The 22446-nt window shown below is 42.4% G+C and overlaps 1 protein-coding gene across 1 annotated transcript in view; it reads right to left on the bottom strand.

Moving 5' to 3' along the window:
* LOC104407561 (teneurin-4-like) overlaps positions 1-22446 on the bottom strand; it is a gene marked incomplete at both ends in the record, with an annotated part of 152162 nt that overhangs the window by 74933 nt on the left and 54783 nt on the right. The window contains 3 exons of the mRNA XM_010016878.1: positions 8721-8921; positions 13220-13414; positions 18424-18525. Of these exons, the coding sequence (XP_010015180.1) occupies positions 8721-8921; positions 13220-13414; positions 18424-18525 (498 nt within the window). The remainder of the gene's footprint in view (positions 1-8720; positions 8922-13219; positions 13415-18423; positions 18526-22446) is intronic.

Genomic DNA, 22446 nt, shown 5'->3' with positions numbered 1-22446 from the left:
AGGGCCCTTCTCCCCCCAGGCTGCCCCAGCCCAGCTCTCTCAGCCTGGCTCTGTTGAAGTTTATTATATGTCTGCCTATCCACACGAATGGGATGCAGCAGCAGCTGATCCGAAAGCTTTGTGTCTGCTGTGCTGCCCAAATGCTCCACTCCAGCCTGGAAGGATCACCTGTACAGAAAAGAAGCAAAGCTCTTTCCAAAGCGCTTTCAAACTTTCATCTGTCAAGATCATTAGAAAGGTTCTCATTAGTGCAAATTGTGATGGTAGTTTTTAGAGTATGAACACCTTGCAATTTGGAAGGGGGCAGAGAGGCTGTACTAAATCCAGTGCATCCTCTTCAGACAGCTTATTAAATCAGGGATGCCTGGCCTTCAATAGACACTTATCCATTATATGACAATCACTAGTCTTACTCTACTTTTGCTGGCTCATTTTTTATATTACTCTGTTTTACTGTCTCCTAGATTATCTTCCCTATTATTTCATCTCAGCCATTCTAAATTGGAATGAAACATGATTTGATGAAGCTGAAAACGTCCAATAAACCTTTGCAGAAACTCTGATTACGATGAGCTCCAGTTGGAGTGTTATGTCACAGCTGCAGGAGCAATCCACCAACAACAGCATGGAATCAACTGAATTCAAGTGGAGATGCCATGACAGGGAACCCAAGAGCATCCTTGCTGAGCCAAATGAGTGAGGTACGAGAGGACCATCTTGATCCAGCCTAGCCAAGGTAGAGCACGGGCAGAGTCTCACTACACACAAGTATCCACCTGACATTCCAGCAGTATTCTGGATAAAAGAGGGAACAGTCAGAAGCAGAGGGCTAGACCCACAAAACACGGAGGATGTCTACAGCGTCTTCCGTGAGCTGCTTACAGACTGATTGCCTCAACTTACTGAACATCACATATGTTCAGTTCAAAGCTGCACAACTGCCACAGAGTAATTCTAAGCCTGAAGAAACACTCACTGATTCCTATGGCTTCACAATCATGACTTGTTCCATGCAGTGACTATAATGTTTCAGATTCTCAGCTGGTTTGATCAACTGGTTCTATCTTAAGAGAACTTAAAGAACCAGTTCTTATCACTCTTGCAGGACAGTAGTTTTATCCTCAGTGACAGCTGGATCAGACTTACTGTGTCAAAGAGGTGACTTAATATTGTTTAAAAAGCAGCCGTTTCATGACAGGTATTAATTGTAGAGAAGAAGCTAAATTATGACCAGCTCCCATGCTGGCATTCTGAATGTCCAGAAACTGTAATGACTCTTAAGGCTCCTCTATTCAAAAGCAAAGTCAGAGAATTAGCCAAAATTTGGTCATCTGAGACAGTTTTCAAGTTAAACAACATGCTAATTGCTTAACCACCCTCAAAACACTGTATTTTAATGGCAGCCATTTGACCATGGAATTTAACAGCATGTTGTGGTGCTGTGAAACATCTATTCTTCAAACTAGCCAAGTTAACATGAACCCCACAGAGTCCAGTCCATCTCTGCTGTTTTCAATCAGGAAAGTCCACAACACAAAATAGAACTGATCCAAACAAAAAGAACTTTTGAGTTCATGGTGTAACTGCCAAGGTCACATTTGGAGATAGGGAAGAACGCTGAACTAAAATAGGCTTGCTGGGAATTAGCCCTAATTGTGGGAGAAAACAAATAGGGAATGAAATAGTCTGTCCGTTGCCCATTGAGCACATCCATAAATTTGCACTGATGCTGGTACAGCTGATATAAGAAGAAGAAGATTTACTCATCACAGATATGCCTAAAGGTCAGCGAAGACCAGCGACTGCTTGTTACACCACTGGACATATGCTATTCTCAGCCTGAGACATGACCTAATCAGACCAAACATCTTGTGACCTAATGGTCAAAGCCAGACTGATGAAATCACTGTTTCCACTGGTTTTGGCCAAGTTTAAATGACAGCTAGAACACAAGCCTTCAGTCCATTCAATCTTTCTCTTGGTCATTGTATGTGACCAAGACTGCATGGACTGCTGCAAGCGGCAAGAACCTAAGTAAGAACCTAACTGCATCCTGAAGCTGACAGAAGTTTGATGGACCATGGAAGTGTGCTAGGACAATTTTTCAACTATCAGATCGTAAGTTGGAATCCATATTTGAAACAGAAGTTGTATTTTCTATCTCACTGTGAGTTTTCTCGCTGCCTTTAGTGTGCCCTTTCCATCTGCCGACCACAAAGATATTTGGACTTCAGAAGAACTGGACTCCCTACAATAATAACAACAGCCTATCTCAACTAACACCCTTTCCTCCACCTCACCAGGGTTTCCTTATAGACATTTTCAATAAACAAAGGGCAAGGGAGTAAAAGGGTATTCAAATGAAAGCCTCCCTCAATACTTTTATTTCAAATGTTTTGGCTGGTTTTAGTCTTTTATTGCATTTTTAATAAAAAGCTTAGAAGACTTTAAAAGATAAGTTCATCTTGGCAATGGGTAGGCTAAAATCTGCGCTCACAATCCCAACTACATCAAATATGTTATGTTTTGTACAATGATAGTTCCTGTTAACACTGTTAACTCTCTGGGTTCACTTATTCCTTCACAATTCACAAAGCAGAGCCTGTGATAGCCTTGAGTAACAGCACTGGGCTGCATGTACTTTATTCTTGACCTGGTTTCATGATGGTTCCCTCAGAGAGAAAACTTCTCTCCACACAACCACACAAATAAAATGGGGAAGATCACAAGTTCACCCATCAGCCTGTTATGGCTCTGTAAGGCTGAGGATGAAATCCCTGCTGGTACAAAACTTATCCTGCCCTTCAACAGCTGTTAAAGGACCAAGTTAAGGCCTTCAGGAGAGAGTTTGCAATTTAAGTACTGAGCCAGAACAGATTCTAATGGAATCTTCTGAAGCTGAGCTTTGAAGACCTGGTGCTCCCATAATTTCAACTGGCCCAGACTAACATTTCTCACTACATTGCAATGTTACAAGCTGAAGAAAGACAATTCAAAGTGGCATTTGATTACAAGCTGTGCCAAATAACTTATTCTTAAGTCCTTAAGATATAAAATATGTGGATGTTTATCAATTTCACATGTTGTATCCTGAGTTTTTGCTCTCTTGCTCTTCCCCATGTCTTTAAAGCTAAGAAAAAGACAAATCAATGAGTTCTTAGGCATTAAAGGAGGCCCTAGTCTGTAGTAAGGTACAAGCTGTTATCACATGACAGCTGATGTAGTATCCATCTTTTACAGAGACATTTTTACCTCTTAATGAAGAAAAGGGTTGTTTAAAGGAGGAGTTACATGAACATTTTCCAAGGATGGATTTTTTAATTGGTGGCCTTGGGCCTGACATGAATTTAAGATGAGATTTGTAAGGCTGACACCAAGAAGCCCAAGGAAATTGAGTTTTATCACACACGTTGTGTTAACCCTGGTGCTGTTTGAGCAGTGGATGTGACATTGTCTGGTGAGATACATAAGAACTGTGTTTCTGTATGTCTCTATGTGTGTGTGCACAATGATCTCCCTTTGTGGTGAGGAGCTCTGCTGGGTGCTATCTGAAAGACTTCCTCCATTGTTCATTTATACAACTAAATTAGTCCTACAAAATGCAGTCATTACCATTAGCTGATACAGACCCTTAAATCTAATAATTGTTTGTGAATGGGCTTGAACTGACCCATAATCCTGCAAAGTAAACAGAAGCTTTCCCATTGACTTCAGTAATTTAAAAGGATATGGCTTCCCTGCAATCAGACACATGAATGCACACACCTTGCTTGGTTTATTTTAAATCCAGCTTCTCAGCTTACCCAAAGCAGTAAAGCCATGGAAGATTGCTCTGTTGGGTAAATACCTGCTCTTCTGCTAGCCCTATGGATACCCATGCTATTTCCCCACTGTGCTTGGAGGCCAGGTTTACCTAGGCATGTCTCCAAGTATTGTCATCACTACATGGCAGTCTGAAGCCCCTCCTAAGCTGTCTTTAACCCATCACACTGGCTATAAGAAGGGGTTCCTATTCTTTACGTTAAATGCCAGGACTCTCTCCTGAGGAACCTGTGATCATGATGAGTCCTCTCCAGTTATTTGGCAGAACTGAGAGTTTCTCAAGAGCTGAAACTCAGTGTGCTCTAAAGTAACATGAAGTACCCAAGTAAGAAGGCAGCTGAATCAATGAGGAATCAATTAAGCTCTCTTCCACGGATTTCCACTTCACTAAAATCTGAGCAGCCCTCTGAAGAGCTTTTTCTTCTCCAGGACAACTATCCCAATACACTGGTAATGTCATGGGAAGCCTACAAAAAGGAGGGGACAGCATGGAACTGGGCATGGATCGAAAAACATTTTGTTTCAGTCCACTAAAGACATCTACAACATTTCTAGCCAGGATGGGTGCTGCAGTGCTGGAAATCACAGAATCATATGGGTCTGGGTTGGAAGGGACCTGAAAGATAATCTAGTTCCAATCCCCTGCCACAGTTGGCTGGAGAAGCTGTGGCTGCCCCATCCCTGGCAGTGTTCAAGGCCAGGTTGGACACAGGGGCTTGGAGCAACCTGCTCTAGTGGAAGGTGTCCCTGTCCGTGGCAGGGGTTGGAACTGGATGAGCTTTAAGGTCCCTTCCAACCCAAACCAGCCTGGGATTCTACCATGCTATGAATAGGATCAAACTACCAGATTTCATGAGATACTATCATGCAGGCTCAGCCCTAGTCCCTGGTCAGGCATGTTCTCTTTGCCTTTTCAAAATATGGAGTAAAATGTCCTAACATCTAACTTCTTTATTGAATCCCATCTTCTAGTTCCCAACTCTTATCATTAAAAGTACAGCCCATGATTTTATATGTCTGCTGCCAAATTAGGACCATCATATACAAAGTACTATTCCTATTACTGCTCTTCTCCAGTGTACTTTTAAGGGTCTGAAGTACTGCACTGGATGTCAACCATGCATAAAGTGAGTCATTACAAATGAGTGATTGAGAAGGAATCTTTATCTGTATGCAGGTCAATGTACAACCACTGTCAACTGCCCAGGAAAAGTCAGTACACTTATTACACACAGAACATAATTTCTATTGCTGCTTTGTATAATCAACTTCCCACTGATCCTAGTGAATATCATGCATGTCAAGATGTCAACTACCAAACAGAGAACGGGGTGAAAATCTCTCATTTAAATTTGAGGAGAGTGAAGGGCAACACCAGATAACTTAATTCTTTTAAGAATGATTTTGCATCCAAGCATAATATTGTTTTGATATGCCTGGGATTGTACTGATGCATCAGTGAGACCCCTCTGGGAAACAGTGCATTCCCCAAATGCAGACAACCTGACTCACCTATTCATTTCACTGCACTCAGCAAATATGTCTTATAGTACATAGTTTGTTGCCTCTTGAATAGCCAGAAATACCTGGTCCAGTTGAAACAGGTCAGGAGTGAGACTATATGACATATTAAGTTCTATTTTGCATTGCAGCACAGGCCATTCCCTTCTTCCCTCTATACTCAGACAATAAGAGGTTAAGAGAGCTGCCCTGTAATGGGTTCATTAGTTGCCAGAACTTGGAGAATGAAGTTCTTTGCTACAGCTCATTAAGAGGTGAAGGGAGATAGGACACCAAAAGCCTGGGATACAGAGGATCTGTGATGGCAGACCCTGGAAAAACAGGGCTAGGATGGGTGGTTCCTTAATTATCTTTCTTGTACTGGGTTATAAAGAACCTTTTTATGTTTGCTTGTGCAACAGTACTGAGATGCAAAAGGGAAGGGATTTAATTCTCCCATGAGGAAATCAAAATGCCCCTTCTGCTGCTCAGTACAGGTTACCTCTGGACTTACCTCAGCACCTTCCTCCAAAAGACTTCTTTAATACTTGAGGATTGACCAAAAAAGAAGTGCACACTGATGAAAATGAGATCCTAACAAACTGTCCTTTGCATGAAAGGGTGAAGCATGCTCAAGAAGCATTGTTCCAGAGTGAAAAATCTGAGGTAGTATGGCAGCAGCCCTATCTCAGATATATCTCAGCTCTATCACCAAATATACTGGTGGTCGTTACCCATATAAACCAAAACTCCTCACCATATCATTACTTCTTCCTGCAATGCAGTGCAAAGTAGAATTCACAAGAAATTGAATTGCACAGCTTGCCTGTGAAGACACAGGCTAAGTGGAACGAAAAAAGACACCACAAATAGGAAACAGGAATCTCTGTAATATTATTATGTTGTGAAAATTAAGGGGTTTATCCAGCAATCTCTGCTCCTCTAAGATTCCCTCTGAAGACAGGTGAAATCTTAGCTTGGAAAGACTGAGTCTAAGTTTCAAAGTTGTGTTTTACTTTCTACATATGACAATCCATAGTGCTGAGGCGCTGGCACAGGGTGCCCAGAGGAGCTGTGGCTGCCTCATCCCTGGCAGTGTTCAAGGCCAGGTTGGACACAGGGGCTTGGAGCAACCTGCTCTAGTGGAAGGTGTCCCTGCCCGTGGCAGGGGGTTGGAACTGGAGGAGCTTTAAGGTCCCTTCCAACACAAACCAGTCTGGGATTTTGTGATTCCATACAGACCGATACCTCTAAATGAATACAGCAAAAAGGATTTCAGAGAGGTATTAGTCTTGTTTTGAAGGTGTTAAAAGATAGAATCTGGGTTTTCAGATGATTATGCTCTTCTCAGGGTCTGCTTCTCAACACAGTTTACTAAACGGGCTGTCCTTGACACTAGCCCACGTAGGCACAGTCCTAGAGATTTCACTGGCATTCAACATGGTCCTAACTGCTTTGCTGAGCTGAGTTTGATTTATGCAAGTACTTGGTTCTTTCACTTAGCACTCCTGTTCTGTTTGATCCTGCTTTACAGGATAATAAATATCTGGCCCCTGCAGTCGCTTCTACCTCCACTGGGGTGGTACACTTTGATGGGGTGGGCAGGGTGTTGTTACATGTACTAACATGCTTGCTCACTCTGTTTTCATCATGCAAGAAGAGCACCATGCATACCGTGAGCAACTCTGTCTTTCAAATCAAGTCATCAATTCAGTGGAAAGGCCTGGGTTAGAAATGGAAGTTTACAAATCACCTTAGCTGTGGTTTTAGCTGTGAGGCACAATAACCTGAATGTTACAAGCAGCTCGGTGAAGAAAAAGGTCTTGGAATGATGCTCAAGTTTGTCTCAAATAACCTCCCAGTGCCAAAGAAACTTTGCACTAGATGGGTTTATAAAAGCTGTATAAAGAAGGCTTATAAATCATCTGTACATGAACCTGCAGGTTAACAAAGGGAAAGTGAATTCTGTTTGTGTGTAGAAATAAACAGTTCTCCAAATCCATCCCTGCAATCCCCAAACCTCTGTATAAACTCAGAGTAATGACTCGATTACGAACTATGTTACAAAATCACTAGAAATACACTAATACCATTTCCCTTATGGTGGTCTTGCAAAGGATCTCATAGAGTATGGAACTGAAGATGTTAATATGGGAATATATGACACCAAATTTATCCTCCTATCAATGCTGGATAGTTTCCCTTCCTACATCTGCAAAAGTTGTGATCAACCTCGTTTTAGCCCCATGCAAATAGGCCTCCTTTTTTGCTTATTTGATTTTACTTTACAACAAGCTTTCTAACATCTAACCTAAATGATGATACTCAAAAAGGTTTTCTTTTTATATCCCTTGTACCAGTTTATTCAGTTTGTCCCATTCTTGGAAGTCACTCTCTTAAAATACTCACAGGCGGTTAACCTGATTTTCTTTACACATGATAGTAATTCCTTCGGGAAAATGCTGTTTATGTGAGTTTTCTGCTACGTCCTCCCTCCTAACAGGTGCTTTTTTGGTCACTCTGCTTAAAATTAATTTCATTTCATTGCCTATACTGAGCTGCCCTAGATTTCTGGCCTAGTTCCCCCCCAGCTGTGCAAGGTAAAGAAGCTGTTACTGCTGTAGCCTCTTGTTTGTGAGCACGATACACAGCACAAAAGACTCATGCGCCATAGGTTCTGAGTACTTAACATACTATAGCATTTCTCAGTGTGGCCTCTAAAACTAATTGCATTTGGATGAAAAGGCTCCTGAATGGTTTTTCTTTAGCCTTCGTTTCAGATACCTGATGCAGGTTTGAGCAAGATGAAGGAAGGTCACAGTTCCAACCCTACACAAAACTGCCCTTAAACATCTATCTATCATCTTCTTGGTAGGTGCTTGTATTATTGACTTGATAGGGAACAGTGCTACAGTCTTGTATGAACCTCATGTGACACTCCTTCTCTAGCTGAGCCTATAAAAAGCACAGCCTTTGAATCCCAAAGGGAAATGAGACCTGAAGGATTGCCACCTCCTCCTTCTTGTTTACAGCCACCTAAGGAATATTTAGTCATCTCCTAAATATCAAACCAGACCCTTTGGTGGCTACTGGGATTCATCAAGAACTAACACCAGAACAAGCAGTTATATGTAGACCATCAATTACATTCATAGCAACATAATGAACAATAGCAAGCCTAAGGTGGCTTTAATGGAGTTATTTATTATATTACTCTATGCTCAGCAACGGAAGCAGAATTATTTATGTAGTTGAGCGCTGGCATTTCTGCTTCTAGTCATGCCCTACATGTGCTTTACTGGAACACATTTGTAGCACTCCTTTAGCAGATCAAAGCCTGACTATTTCACAGAGTTTAAAGCAAACAAACCCCAGCGCCAAGTCACCGCTGACGTTACCGATTGAGCAATCATGTCCAGTCCAGTTGGGATCGCAGCTGCAGAGTCCAGTATCCGGGAGGAAGGTCCCATGGCCGGAGCACTGGTCCAGACAAGTGGCTCTTGGGGTCTCACAGTTGGTTCCTCCCCAGCCCACTGAACAGTGACATTCTCCTCGCACGCACACGCCTCGTCCCGAGCAGGTGGGATCCATGCAGTCCACTACATGGGAGAAGGAAGAGGAAGCAGACAGGGAAAGCAAGTGGGAATTCCATGAGAAAAAGCCATCAGACTGCCGTTTACACAAAGCTGTTTATATGATCTTAAGGTCTTCTCCAACCCTAACTATTCTATGATTCTATATAGTATCTCAAGGTTTCAACCAGAAAGCAAAGCCCCATTGTGCACAAAGCAGATGCCTCATGAATCATAAGACAGTTTGGGTTGGAAGAGACCTTTAAAGGTCATTTAGTCCATCCCCCCTGCAATAAGCAGGGACATCTCCAACTAGATCAAGAAGACAGTGTCCCACAAAGGCAGTGAGACCTAAAACGGTGTCATGAAAAGCAGAGAAAAATCTAATTATTAAGCTCTTTTTTTCTATCCAGGCCTAAATAAATGATCCTTCTAGTAAGAACAGCCTAATATCAATTAAGGACAGAGTAAGAATAATATTCTCTTGCACACATATCGTGCCTCCATTTATTCTATTAGAATAACCTAAATTACTGTTCCTAATGAATTCAAAGCTGAGCTCTAGTTTTCCGAGAGAGAATTTTACACAAAGATTCAGCAGAAGTTAATGTCCTTATTCAGCAAAAGACATGCTTAAATTGAAGAATGTGCTGAAATCTATACAGGTTTCACAGACACTTACATAAATTTCACATTAAATAGATCCTTAGAGAGTTTTCTGGAGTAAGGATTAAACAAAATCATGTATTTTTGGTACTTGTGGTTTGATTTTTGACTTATTTATAATATTCTTTAATTTTTTGGTGGTTTTTCCTCCGTCAAAGAGGCACTTTCCTAACAAAGCTGGAGACCCTTCAGTTAGGTGCAGGGTACAGCAACGTGCACCAGAAGACTGGATGTACTGCTGCCTGATTCCTGAGTTATGTGTTTTGCAGACAACTATCAGCAGCTCTGCCCATGGGGGGAATTTCTCCCAGCAATGAAAACCTATGACTCCCAAATAAAGGACTGGAGGAGTCAATCATCTATTTATATATAAAAGCTCATAGAAGAGCCTAAAGAAATTCTTCCCATCTCTTGTAAGGGTGTGTGGCAGCGCCCTGGGGATCAGTGACAAGCATCAGGCTGGCTAAGCAGCAAGGGAAAAGCTGTTCGGCTCCTAATAGAGAAGAGCAGAACACAGCCACCACACACCCAGCAGGCTTGTGGTCTGTTTCTTCCCCTCTTATAAAAGCTCATAAGAATCCCAATGACCTGCTTAAAATCCAGAAACCTTAAAAGGAAACACAACAGCTGTTCAGATAATTCCCTGGCTTCTCAAACCCTTCTCAGCCTGACAAGTAATGGCTCACCTATTACTATCCCAAGGCATGTGAGAGCATTTTGTGTTTTGTTTGATTCCCAGAGCCCTGCTCATAGCTAGAACAATCCTTGAAGATTGTAAGAGGCTGGAAAGGATGAGTCTATAAATCTCCTTCGCCGTGAGTGAGCTGGGAGCTCAGGTGCCAATTTTAGCATGAGACCCTTGAAGCCCTGGCCCTGTTCTTTCTCAGCAGTAAGAAGTATGAAAAGGACTAAGAGATGGACCAGCAGCCCCGTACGTTGTCTGCAGATGGTTTGAACATAGGGAACAAAGATCACAGGCTAACTGACAAGAGGCTACCTCCAGGCAATTAATCATCCCCTCTGAAGGTCAATTGGGAAAAAAGGTGAGTTTTACAGGGGCTCCATTGCAGGAGGCAGACAATCTGCTATCTCAGCTCGAACACAGACGATTATAAGAGGGGAATGTGCATGTCAGAACCCCCCATTTATCATAATCCCAAGGCCATTTTTCATGTTGAAATGAGCCCTTTCAGAAAATGTCACACACAATGGTTACTTTAATCTCAGCCTCACTAGCTGTATCTCTTCAGGCTTTCTGCACCATCAGAAGGGCCCTGGGACAGGATTACAGGCTTCTGCTTTCTTCTTAATCAATCGCTTAGTGGATTTGGAGTACAATGGTATATTTTTAGGGAGTTCTGCTTGACAAATATAGCTGCTCAGCTCTGGGAGTAGCAGAGATGGGGAGCAGGGCAGGAAGGCAGAGCTGACAAAATCTGGTATATGTGGAAAAAAAGAAAAGAGTTTTGCATATATCTGTATCGTTGCTTGGAAAATGTCCCAAATGGTCTAATTCCTGGTTGGAAAATGCCCCATTTATAGTTCAGCCTTGTGCAGAATCTTTGCCAGAGAAGATAAATCATGCAGCAAGCAAGGTTAGTGCCTCTTCTGTGCTTTTCCCCAATATGCTTCATGCTTCATTGGTCACACAAGTTATTAGGCTTATTTGGTACCCAAAGAGCAACTTCTCATTTTTCACTGCTTAAATTTGCTCCTTTCCCTTTAATGTCTCGCTGGCTTAGCCCATGCCTTATAAAATATGGGCCAATAAACTAAGGAAGGAGCAAAAGAAAAGCTCATGTAAGATTGTTGGCTGATGTTTTATAAACATTGCTGAACTTCTGTAAGGGAGGGAGAAAGAAAAGACAGAAGAAACCCTGGAATGAAACCCCCATTCTAAACACGGCCTGAGCAGTGAAGCTACAAGAACTGAGAAATAATAAACCCTAATCAATTCCAGATGGGCCTTCTTAGAAGAGAAATTAAAAAGTAAAAGCAATTTAAAAAATAGTATAAATCAACTTTTTTTACTAGATCTAAAGATATTTATATATATGTGTCCTCAAGATTTCCCACGTGGCATGTTTCCCCCCTCCCCTTCACAACACAATACAAATTATGCTCGGAATATGAAAACCAAATGCATACTTGGAAAAATACTAAAGGGATCATAAGAAAAACCACGTTCTCTTTGTTCTTCATTCTTCTTCAAGTTTCTACCTAGTGAGACTGACACTGTCCCCTCCAACATAAAATAACTGAGTAGTGTCTGGCTTTTCTGCTTGAAATGGGACCAGGGGAATAAAAGGTTCCTGTGAGAACCTTACTCTGATTTACACACATTAAACACCTCTGGCTGGAGGCAAAATCAGGATCATTTCATTTCTGTTTAGCCAGTAAAGATAGGATCTAGTAAATACAGAGATGTTTTAAAGATCCTTCAGTAGTCACCACCTCTGGGGTTTGCATGTCCCACGGCTTCACTGAATTGTGCTTTCTTAAGCCAAATTGAAGCTTTCTTAAGAGCTGGCTTATTGTTACAAGAGCTGATATTGTCTTCATCTAACATTTGCTGATACTGAAGCCATGCTACATCCGAGATGTCCCACTCCAATACTTTTAACACATCAAAAGGATTGACAGATTAGATGCCATTTGAACGTCTGAATCCAATTCAGCCTATTTTCATTGTCTGTAAAATAAAGCCACTCCAGATAAATCTTTATCCTGCTCACATGAAGAAAACCATAAGTTAATTCAAGCAATTGTGATTCTTATACATGTACTGAGTCTACCTTAAATCTATCAGGTGGTGCAGAGCCCTTACATATGTATCTGGAGAAGCATAATTTAAACATAATTATTTATCAGGTCACCTGCATTGAATTTTAACAATAGTTTTCAAAAGTATTGAACATTATTCTTTAAATCAGGCACTTCTGGATGTATTTTTATAACTGTCCAAATGATTTGTGCACTCACAAAACTCCACTTTTTCATTTAGCAATAAGAAGCAGTCACAGGCTGGGGAAGATAAAGGTTTATGGTGGCAGGTGACTTCCTACACAAAAAGATTGAAGATAAGTGCTAAAAGGCACCGTATTTCTGAGCCATAAATCTAAATGTAAATGAAAAATGTTTGGGGGCTAATGTAAGAAAAAAGCAATGGAAAAGCCATTAAAATAATATCTGATTTTGAAACAGAATTTAATTCAAGTCCTGAGCATTTCTAAGCTTTTAAAGCTGACAAGAATCAGAGACTTTCTCTCACACACGCCACCATTTTGGGGATGCAAGCAACTGAAATCACTTGGCATAGCCCAGCAGAGAAGAAAGCACTGTAAAAGTAATTATATGTTTCAATGTGTAAATGGAAATGGTGCTTTAATAAGAACATTTGAACATATGATTAGATGTTCTGGTCTTTCAACTCAATTTGTCTAGCTATCTGAAGCATTTGATGGCTTTTCATCCAATTATTGGACAAATATGATAGCTAACGACAAGTTATGACAACATATCATTTTTAGGTTGCATCCATCTATTGTGGCTCTAAGGTGCCTATTACTGCTCTGTTTAAGCACCAGTCCTATTCTGAATTGCCTCCATCCATGTAATTACCTAAAGCTAAAGGCTAATTGAATGTGTGATACAAATACCTTCTTCACAGCTTTCTCCTTTGTATCCTGGGTTGCAGATACAGGTCCCCATGATGCACGTGCCGTGGTTATTGCAGGAGACATCGATGCACTGGTTGGTTGGGACATCACATTCTGCTCCTTTCCAGCCGCTGTGGCACAGGCACCTTCCCTTCATGTACTGCCCGTTCCCACTGCACAGCACGGGGCAGGATGCTGGGGACAGATGATAACACATCAGAACACAACTGTACATGGCTCTCACTTCAACAAAGAGCACAGGAGTCCAGCAGGGGGTTGGAACTAGATGATCTTAAGGTCCTTTCCAACCCTAACTATTCTATGATTCTGTGATTCTATGACTCTATGATTCTATGACTTACATTCTTCATACACAGTTTTCAGTGGGGTATGTTGCTCTTTTCTTTGCCACAACCAATTATTTCATGGGGATGACACCCAGCTGTTGACTGTGTGCTCCTATGGCTGTTTAAACCAAACAAACAGTGCTCTGGAGTTAGAATGTCTCCTTGTTTTGTGTCTTATACTTTTTTTCACTAACTAACCTCTTGTATTCTGACTTTTCAATGTACTGGTGTCTTCTTTCAGCAGCACCACTGACCTTAGCTTGCTTATCAGTAACTCTAGACCTGCTGCCAAACTTCATACTTCCTTTGGCACTGTCTCTGCTGCACACAAATCACTCCCCTGTTCTTCTGTTGGAATTCTCAGCATTAAGGGTTCCAGTTGTTTTGCTCAGAGTCCAGAATGCCACGTTGAGACTATTCCCCTGATTTAGCTCTTGTCATACCATAAACTACCATCTTTCTCCACCAAAAGAGTTGCCAAGCATTGGAACAGGCTGCTCAGAGAAGTGGTGGAGTCACCATCCCTGGAGGTAGCTAAAAAGACGTATAGATGTGGTGCTTAGGGACATAGTTTAGTGGTGGACTTGGCAGTGCTGGGTTGGACTCAATGTTCTTACAGGTCTTTTCCAACCTAAATGATTCCATGATTCTGTGATTCTAACTGAATCTCCAGCCCTCTTTTTTGGATATCACCTCTGCTGGACTCCATTCACCACCAGACACAATGCAAAACTGGCCTCTAGTCTTTCCAAGCTCCCTGTAATGAGAGTTCTCCAAATCTCCCCTCTGATCTTTGTATCAGTCTATAAAGGATTTCTAATTGTCCTTGTTTCTGGCAAAGTGGGTGGGTTCTCAAGGTCAACCAGATACACGATTTCTACCCTGTGATAAAGGGGAGAGGAGGAAGCTGACAAGCTCAAGCTGTGGCATGATGGATCCCAGGAATTAAGCGTTTTCTGAGCTAAATTTGGAAAACGCCAGGCAGAGTGGGATGGGATGAACTGAAGGATACAGAGCAGGGATGGACCAGACCCCAGCCTCTGTGGCCAAAGCTTTGGTAATCACTGCTCTCTAAGCTTCCTTCGTCTCCTCTCTGATGATGCCTTCTCCCTTTTCCATTCTCCACACCTGCAACATCACACTCCTTTTGTCTTCTGCTCTGATTTTCCATGGAAGCTGCTGATTTCTGTCCCTCAGAAACAAAAGTTGTCCCTTGACACTTTTTCTTGCTTAAGCCCTTCTCTCTTCCATTTCATTTTGCTGAAACTCAGCTGCAAGGTCATATATTCAACACAGACTTCTCTCATTCACTGTTGCACATTATCGTTGGGTGAGAGCAGCTGAACTTGTCATCTGCCCCTCACAATGGCAATTTGTGGACACTTTTATGCAGGACAAATGTGAAAGGAATATTCCAGTCTGCTCTTTAATTCAACTGCATTAGGCATGCGATGAATAAAATGTACCTCTTCTGCTTGGTTTCTGACTCTGATTATACGCATAAAGAGGTATTAACATGGTTGGGGGAACATTCCTCTCCTTTTCTTCCCATCTTTTCAGGTAGTAATCACACATTGCACATCCAGTGTTGCTTCCATGTGTCCTTACAGTCAAGCTGGTTTGAGTGTTATGGAATTATAGCAACCTCAATAAAACACAAAGCACTGCCAGCTCTGACTGTTAAGCCCATTTGATACGCAACGAACTATATTTGCCTGACCAAGATAAAAGCGGTTTAGGAAAGAAAGGAATTTGGCAACTGTTATTACTAAGGAGCTCTCTGTTCACTTTAAAGGAAGCACATTGCAGTGGTGCATTTCAAGAGCATCACTTGCAAGGAGATACCTACCTATACAACATGAGACATCAGCTGCTTAAGATACACTGTGTTTTGTACATGGTTCACAGCAAACTCACTCTGTAATTTCACTTTTCAGCTTGGCTGATGGAATTTTCCTCCTGTCTCAGATTTCACATGCTCAGTAATGGGCCCTGTTCTTTCAAGGCACTGGAAAACGATATTCTGCAGCTCTTTTCAACAAGGAGAAAGAATAATTGCCTTTAAACAGTGAGAGGGTGCTGAGAAAGACTTACGTGTTTTCTGACAAGACAGCTGATCACTCAGTACTAGAACAGATAAATTACTGGCCATCTGCAATAAGACTGGTTCTCTACAGAGTCCTCTGTGGGGAACACCTTCAGCATAACCTGGAAAGTGCTGCTGCAAATGTCAAGGCAATGGCAAGAACAAAACCTCCTTTGTAGCACACCGTAATGAATAAAGACAAAAGAGGTGTCTGGCTTTTTTCCACTGCTACTTGTGTGACTCTTTTCCATATATAAAGATTTATAAGTATTGTTTGATCATTCAGATTCCAACAAACGATATCCAAGATGCCAAAGTTATAGTCATTCTCTAGTGTGGTTTATGGTAGCATCAGGGAGTAAGATCATTCATTTAGTTTAGAGAACTTCAAAACACCATCTCCCATAGAATCATAGAATCAATCAGTTTGGAAAAGACCTTCAAGATCACCAAGTCCAACCTTTACCTCAGCACAGCCAAGGCCACCACTAACCCATGGCACTGGGAGCCTTGTCTACATGGTTTGTGAACAAAGGCCCATGAATACATCCCTGTGATTTGTTCTCATTTACTCAGTTTAAAATAATTAGTTAATAATACATCCAAAATTAACCCTTATTAAAAGCAGAATGGCTTTCTGCTCCACAGTCTCCCACTCATTTGGATGGTGAATTATGAGGCTGAATTGAAACAAAGGAATACCCAGGAAATCTATGACCTAGAAAACTTCACGTGGGCAGAGACCTGCTTATTTAAGGATTACTGCTCAGTACAAGGACCAATGTACTGCTGCAGATGGCTACTGCATTACACATGCCACAGTTGCTGCCCTCTGAGGGATTATAGGTCAAAACCAGCATCTTAGATTCCCCTGAAAACCAACAGGAAGCCAATGCTGGGGCCCTCCTATCTCATGCTCATGGGAAGATGATCTTTTTAACAAGCCCACTGGGTGGAAATGCATACCCAAATAGCATTTTGACACTCCAGGTATTAATATGTCTTCCTAAAGGCAGAAAGTAATCTGTGATCTGCACGCAGATAAATCTGAACCAAAGGATATAGTTGAATAAAAGGTATTCGTATCAGCCAGAATAAGGACTGCAGTGAAATGGGAGTTAGTTACTCACGTGGCTCAACTGAAGTGTGAGAAAGCTGGTTTATAACCCATGAAGGGATGTGAGCTCCTCTGAAAGTGAATTCAGAACCTTAAATATTCTGACTCTCAGCAAAAGAGCTTCATCTCCACTGACTCTACAGGGAGCCTTGGGGGGAACAAACCCTGAACTTCTGCCCCTCTAAAGTTGGGAAGTGTGAGTAGGAATATGCTGTGGGAGATGGAGAAGAACGCCCCTCCTTTTGTCTCCAGCTCCAGGGATTTGAAAAGGAGCTTGGAAATGCAAACCAAGTGTAAGGAAATGCAAACCAAGTGTAACCTGAGTCAGCAAGAAGTTTGACAGATCAGCTCTCAGGGATGCAGATTGCCACATCCATCATACTGGGCTGTGAACTCTGAAACACCTCTGGGCTTTTAGCCTGGACCAAAGTGGCTCAGCAGAGAGCTCCCCTCCTGCCTGTGGGGTTTGCAGCTCTCCTTATCTCTTGTCTTTTGGCTGGGCTACAGTGATTGACCCACGCTGGGCTGGAGGGGGAGAGGACATGGGGTTGGACAGAGTTTAGCTCTCCCTCTTGGGAAGGAGCCAGTCTGCCTTCCAAAGAAGTGATGGGCTGGGGTGAAGGCCTGACCTGTAGCCTCAGCAAAGCTCCTTGTGTGGGCATTAGCTTTTTACACTCCCTCCCTCCCCCCATTTATAAATCTGCATTCAGTTTGTTGGACTTTTGGAGCTAAAACCCAAAAGGCCTCAAAAAGGTTGATGCATTCTGGCATTTCCCACATGCAACGTTTTGATTTCTTGGTCTGAGATGTGTTCTCACTCTAAGTACTTTAGTTTGGGTTTTAAATGTTTAAATAACCTGCAAGTTTTCAGGTCACACAGAAATCCTTCCAAACCCATTTATTAAAAGTACTTATCACTTGAGCAGAAAAATGTTTTATATTGTTTTCTGGGGTAAGCCTCCTTCCCAGTTGTCCCACTTTTGGCCAGAGTATCCAGCTTTTCCTGCCATTACTCCACTCCAAGCCCTACTGCAACACTGCCTTACACCCCACAGTCAGGCTGTCAGTGATCATTCAGAGCTCATGCAGTCTTGCAAGGCCTGCAGCAATGAAAAAGGTACTTGATTTTTGCATAGTCATAGAACAACAGACTGGTTTGGGTTGGAAGGGACCTTAAAGCTCATCCACTTCCAACCCCCTGCCATGGGCAGGGACACCTTCCACTAGAGCAGGTTGCTCCAAGCCCCTGTGTCCAACCTGGCCTTGAACACTGCCAGGGATGGGGCAGGGACAACCCACAACTTCTCAGTGTCTTAAAAGGAAGTATCACTATAGGGTTGTGCCACATAATGGTTGTGTGCTCTGCTAAACAAACAATACTGCCACATTTATAAGTCATCCTTTTTAAAGTCCCTTCCAGAGAGAAAAATCCCAGTGTGACACTTTGCCTGTCCATATGTAGCTTGGGGTTGTGTTGTTGCTAAGGTCACAGCAATCATGACAAGTAGGAAACAAATCTAAAGATCTGACCTGTTTCCATTCTACTGCAGCATATGAGGTGAGGTAGACTTTGTACAGGCATGAATATAATATCCACAAGAAAGACGTTAACTGAAAGGGAGAAGGGATGAGTTAATCAAGTATAAATTCCTACCTCTGCCACAGTCAGGTCCCAGAAAGCCAAGGAAGCAATGGCAAGTCCCAGACACGCAGTCTCCATTCCCATAGCAGTTACTGGGACAATTATCCACTGATTCTGGAAAACAGAAGAGAATTCAGGTAATGTTTTAGGCAAGAGAAGAACTCTGAGTTTGGGAGGGCCTGGATGGCAGGACAGCTCAAACTTCAAAGCAATCACTGCACTTGGGGCTGAAAGCATTAATCTGAGCTTCACCAAAGACACTCATCCATTGGCACCAATGGGTGGTTCCACTGTAACACATCAGTGAGGAGTGATTGCAAACCCCATGATTAAATCACAGCTGCTCAGCACCCACCAGGCTTTGTCCTCACTCAGTACCTGAAAACTTCCAAATGTCTTTGCTTGCTGTTTATTTATCCAACCTTTTTCCCTCTTTAAATGTACTGGAGAGAAGCAACACACACCATTCTCATGGCAGAACATGCACCTTTGGTCTGATTTTGTTGACTTGTCTGAGTGACTGTGGGGCATTTACCTGTGGCGAGCAGAGCTGATCTATGGTAGAAATGTTCGCTAGGAAGTCACTGAACACAAACCCCTGGTTCATCCTGTCTGTTGCAGGATTATTCCTCACCAAATGCCTTCTCATTTGTTCTGCAGTATTATAAAAACAGCACCTTGGTGGGACAGGAATGGGACTATTCCACTCTTCCTTCTGTTTCTAGTTATCACCTTAAATTCCCTGACTTTGGCAAAAACACTGGCTATTCATCTTTCCAGGAAAGTTAACAGGTAAGCACAATATTATCTAGCATTTTTATTGTGAGGGCAGTTCAGAATCTGGGGCTAAATTATCTGCCATAAAAGAAGAACACAAGCTGGTAAACGTTAGCTATCAAAAAGAGAATGAAAATGATATTACTTTCTTGACTAAACTGTGAGTGAAGACTGAGTAAATGTGAGCAGGGCTTGGAAAGGTGATGGAATACCATGGTTCATCCCACACTATTATTTCCCATGTTCTTCGAGGGTGATGTGTATCAGATTAAAACTGGATTCAGTCATACAGGAGAGGAATTGGTGGCACATCTGTTGTAGAGTGGGGTGGAAATCTCACCCATGTGAATAATGTCTGTGCTTTAGACTCCATAAGCGCTTGTGGTAGCAAAGATTTGTAACTCCCTATTGGTGCAAGTGAAGAGAAACAGCTGCAGCAGAGATGTGCAGATTAGTTTCTAATCACAAATGAAAGGAAACCTGTTTCTGGATGGGTGTTCTCCAAACAACAGAGGCTTCTGAAGGACATTTTAAAGGACATGGTGTAATTTCATCCTTCGTAAAGGGCAACAGCAGTTTTACAGACTAAAAACGGTTTCAAGCATTTATGTTTTAAGCCTTGACATCAGACATCTCGTTATCAGATAGCTCCATGCAGCAAGGAAGGTACAAGGAAGAGCTGTCAGTTTTCTAACACTTAAGCTCTCTAGTTAAGCAGATATTCACTTTACGGTGTATGGAAATCCAATCACAGCATGCAGTCAACACTTGGGGCCTGAGCTGCCACCTTTATTCCAATCAAATCACAGCCATGCTTCCTAGAAGAAAGAAATAGCAACTCAGGCCTTGTGCATTTATACTGACACTCAGGTACGCTAACACACGCTTAATACCAGGTATAAACACAAATCTACCCTGTAAATGAGAAGTTAATGTTAGCCTGGATGCATATAAGCTTCAGAACTTTGTGATGGTTAAATTTCACTGCTGAAAACAAAGATAGTTTTGCTACATGCATTTTTTCCTCTATTTTGTTTACAATGCTTACATCTTTCTTGTCTTCAAGAAATATATGCAGAAATGTAGAAAAAGAAGTTACTTATTTACACACATACTTACACATATGAAGAATATACAGAGTATGAGCACTTTGAAATAGGATAATAAGACATGCAAGGAGATTTAACTGCTCCTGTTGCTGAAAGGGTCAGTCCATTTCCTCTAATCCTTTCATCCTAGGCACACGTCTAAGCTCCCTCTTCTTGTGTTGGTTTTGGTACTTGTCAGACCCTTCAATGAGCTGGTTAAGCTCAAAAGGTGTCAGAAAGCTTAATGAAGCAGATTAAAACACAAGTGAATTGTTTTCTACAGCCTGAAAACTGGGAACAGAAGGAGTAGGGCCTGTTGAGTGCCAGTGCAGTACATAGATGAAACCTCACCATTGCACTGTCATGCTGGGTTGGGGTCTGAAAGCCTGTAGCAACACTGTATAAGCATAGAATTCTAGAATGGTTTGGGTTGGAAGGGACCTTAAAGACCATATAGTTCTAACACCCCTGCCACAGGCAAGGACACCTTCCACTAGACGAGGTTGCTCAAAGTCCTGGGAAGTCCGACCTGGCCTTTTGCATTAAGGAAGTGTTAAATGAACCTGCTTTTTTCTCATGAACTCCAGAATTCCTGAGAACAAAGAAGGTTTGTGACTTAGGCTTATGATCAGCAAGTCACAGAGTCATATAATCAGCGAGGTTGGAAAAGACCTTTAAGCTCATCAAGTCCAACCATCCCCAGCAGTGCCAAGGCCACCACTAACCCCTGGCACGGAGGCCTCAGCTACACGGGCTGTGAACACTTGCAGGGATGGTGACTCCAGCCCTGCCCTGGGCAGCCTGTTCCAATGCCTGAGCACCCTCTGGGCAAGGAATTGTTCCTCAGCTCCAGCTAAACCTGCCCTGGGGCAGCTTGAGGCTGTTTCCTCTTGTGCCATCCCTTGTTCCTTGGGAGCAGAGACCAGCCCCCTCCTGGCTCCATCCTCCTGTCAGGCAGTTGCAGAGAGCAATCAGGTCCCCCCTGAGCCTTCTCTTCTCCACACTAAAGCACCCAGGTCCCTTAGCCCTTCCCCATCACACTTGTGCTCCAGGCCCTGCTCCAGCTCCGGTGCCCTTCTCTGGCCCCGCTCCAGCACCTCAACTTACATCCTTAGGTACCATCTCAAACTGGAATTTCTTTTTACATTGAAGACTGAATATCTACATTTCAAACTAAACAGGAGGAGGCGGGTGACTTGGCATAAGAAATTAGGGAGCCATGGTGGGGGAATCCTCCAAAGAATGAAGGATCAGATGGGCTAAGTCTCAGCATCTGAAAATTTGCCGTATTATTATTGAATGGGTCTTAGATGTCAGAAGAGAGCAAACTAACATTCAGGGAGCCCTGTTAGTTGCACAAAGCAACTGTCCTTTAAGTATGTCCACAGTCTACATTGCTGCAGAGGTGACACAATCAATAAATAAAACAGGTCACTGCTTGTTAGGGCTAGGTTCTAGTCTCCCTTCTATAGCTTATTGTGTAATAAGCTGCTCATGTAATCATAAGGATATTTTCCAATATATACAGAATTCCATATGGTGTTTTATGAATAGGGCCATGGGAACTGTGCTAAAGAACCATGACAATGTTTTCTTTTGTTTCCCTTAATTGTTAAAGTTCACTGTGAGACCATGGTCAATTCTTGTTTAGAAAGAGATAGATGTTCCCTGTTCTCAGTCTGACTCCCACAGCTTTCTCTTGGCTTCCAAATCTCTGAAGGGATCTGATTGACACCAGCTGGTAAGGGCAAAGATTATTCATTAGAGGGTCAGCCAATTAATGATGCATGATGCTTTCCCATGGTTTTGTTATCGTGTCCAAAGAGAACATTGAAAATGCAGCTCCCTTGACACCTTTCAACAAGAAGCAGCAGCAGGAACAAACCTCCTGAAAGCAAACAACTCCCAGTGGGACAGACCTCCAAGACTTGAGGTGGTGGGGCTCCTAATGGGGACTGCAGGAGCTTCTGTATGGGAGTAATTGTCCTGTTGGCTTCAAAATCTAATTAGGAACTGAGAAAACAAGTGATTTCCTGAATAACTGTTGTAAACATCCAGACATGTCATTTATTCCTCTGAGAGTAGGAAATGACATAATGAGACACACGGTCTTCAGATTCACACTATCCATGTTGGAGAATGGTACTTGTCTGACACCACAGGTATTCCC

This window comes from Nestor notabilis, unplaced genomic scaffold, assembly GCF_000696875.1.
Source record: "Nestor notabilis isolate BGI_N333 unplaced genomic scaffold, ASM69687v1 scaffold2266, whole genome shotgun sequence".
Lineage (NCBI taxonomy): Eukaryota > Metazoa > Chordata > Aves > Psittaciformes > Psittacidae > Nestor > Nestor notabilis.
Note: the sequence above shows the minus strand (reverse complement) of the source record. Positions and strands in the feature narration are given on the sequence as shown.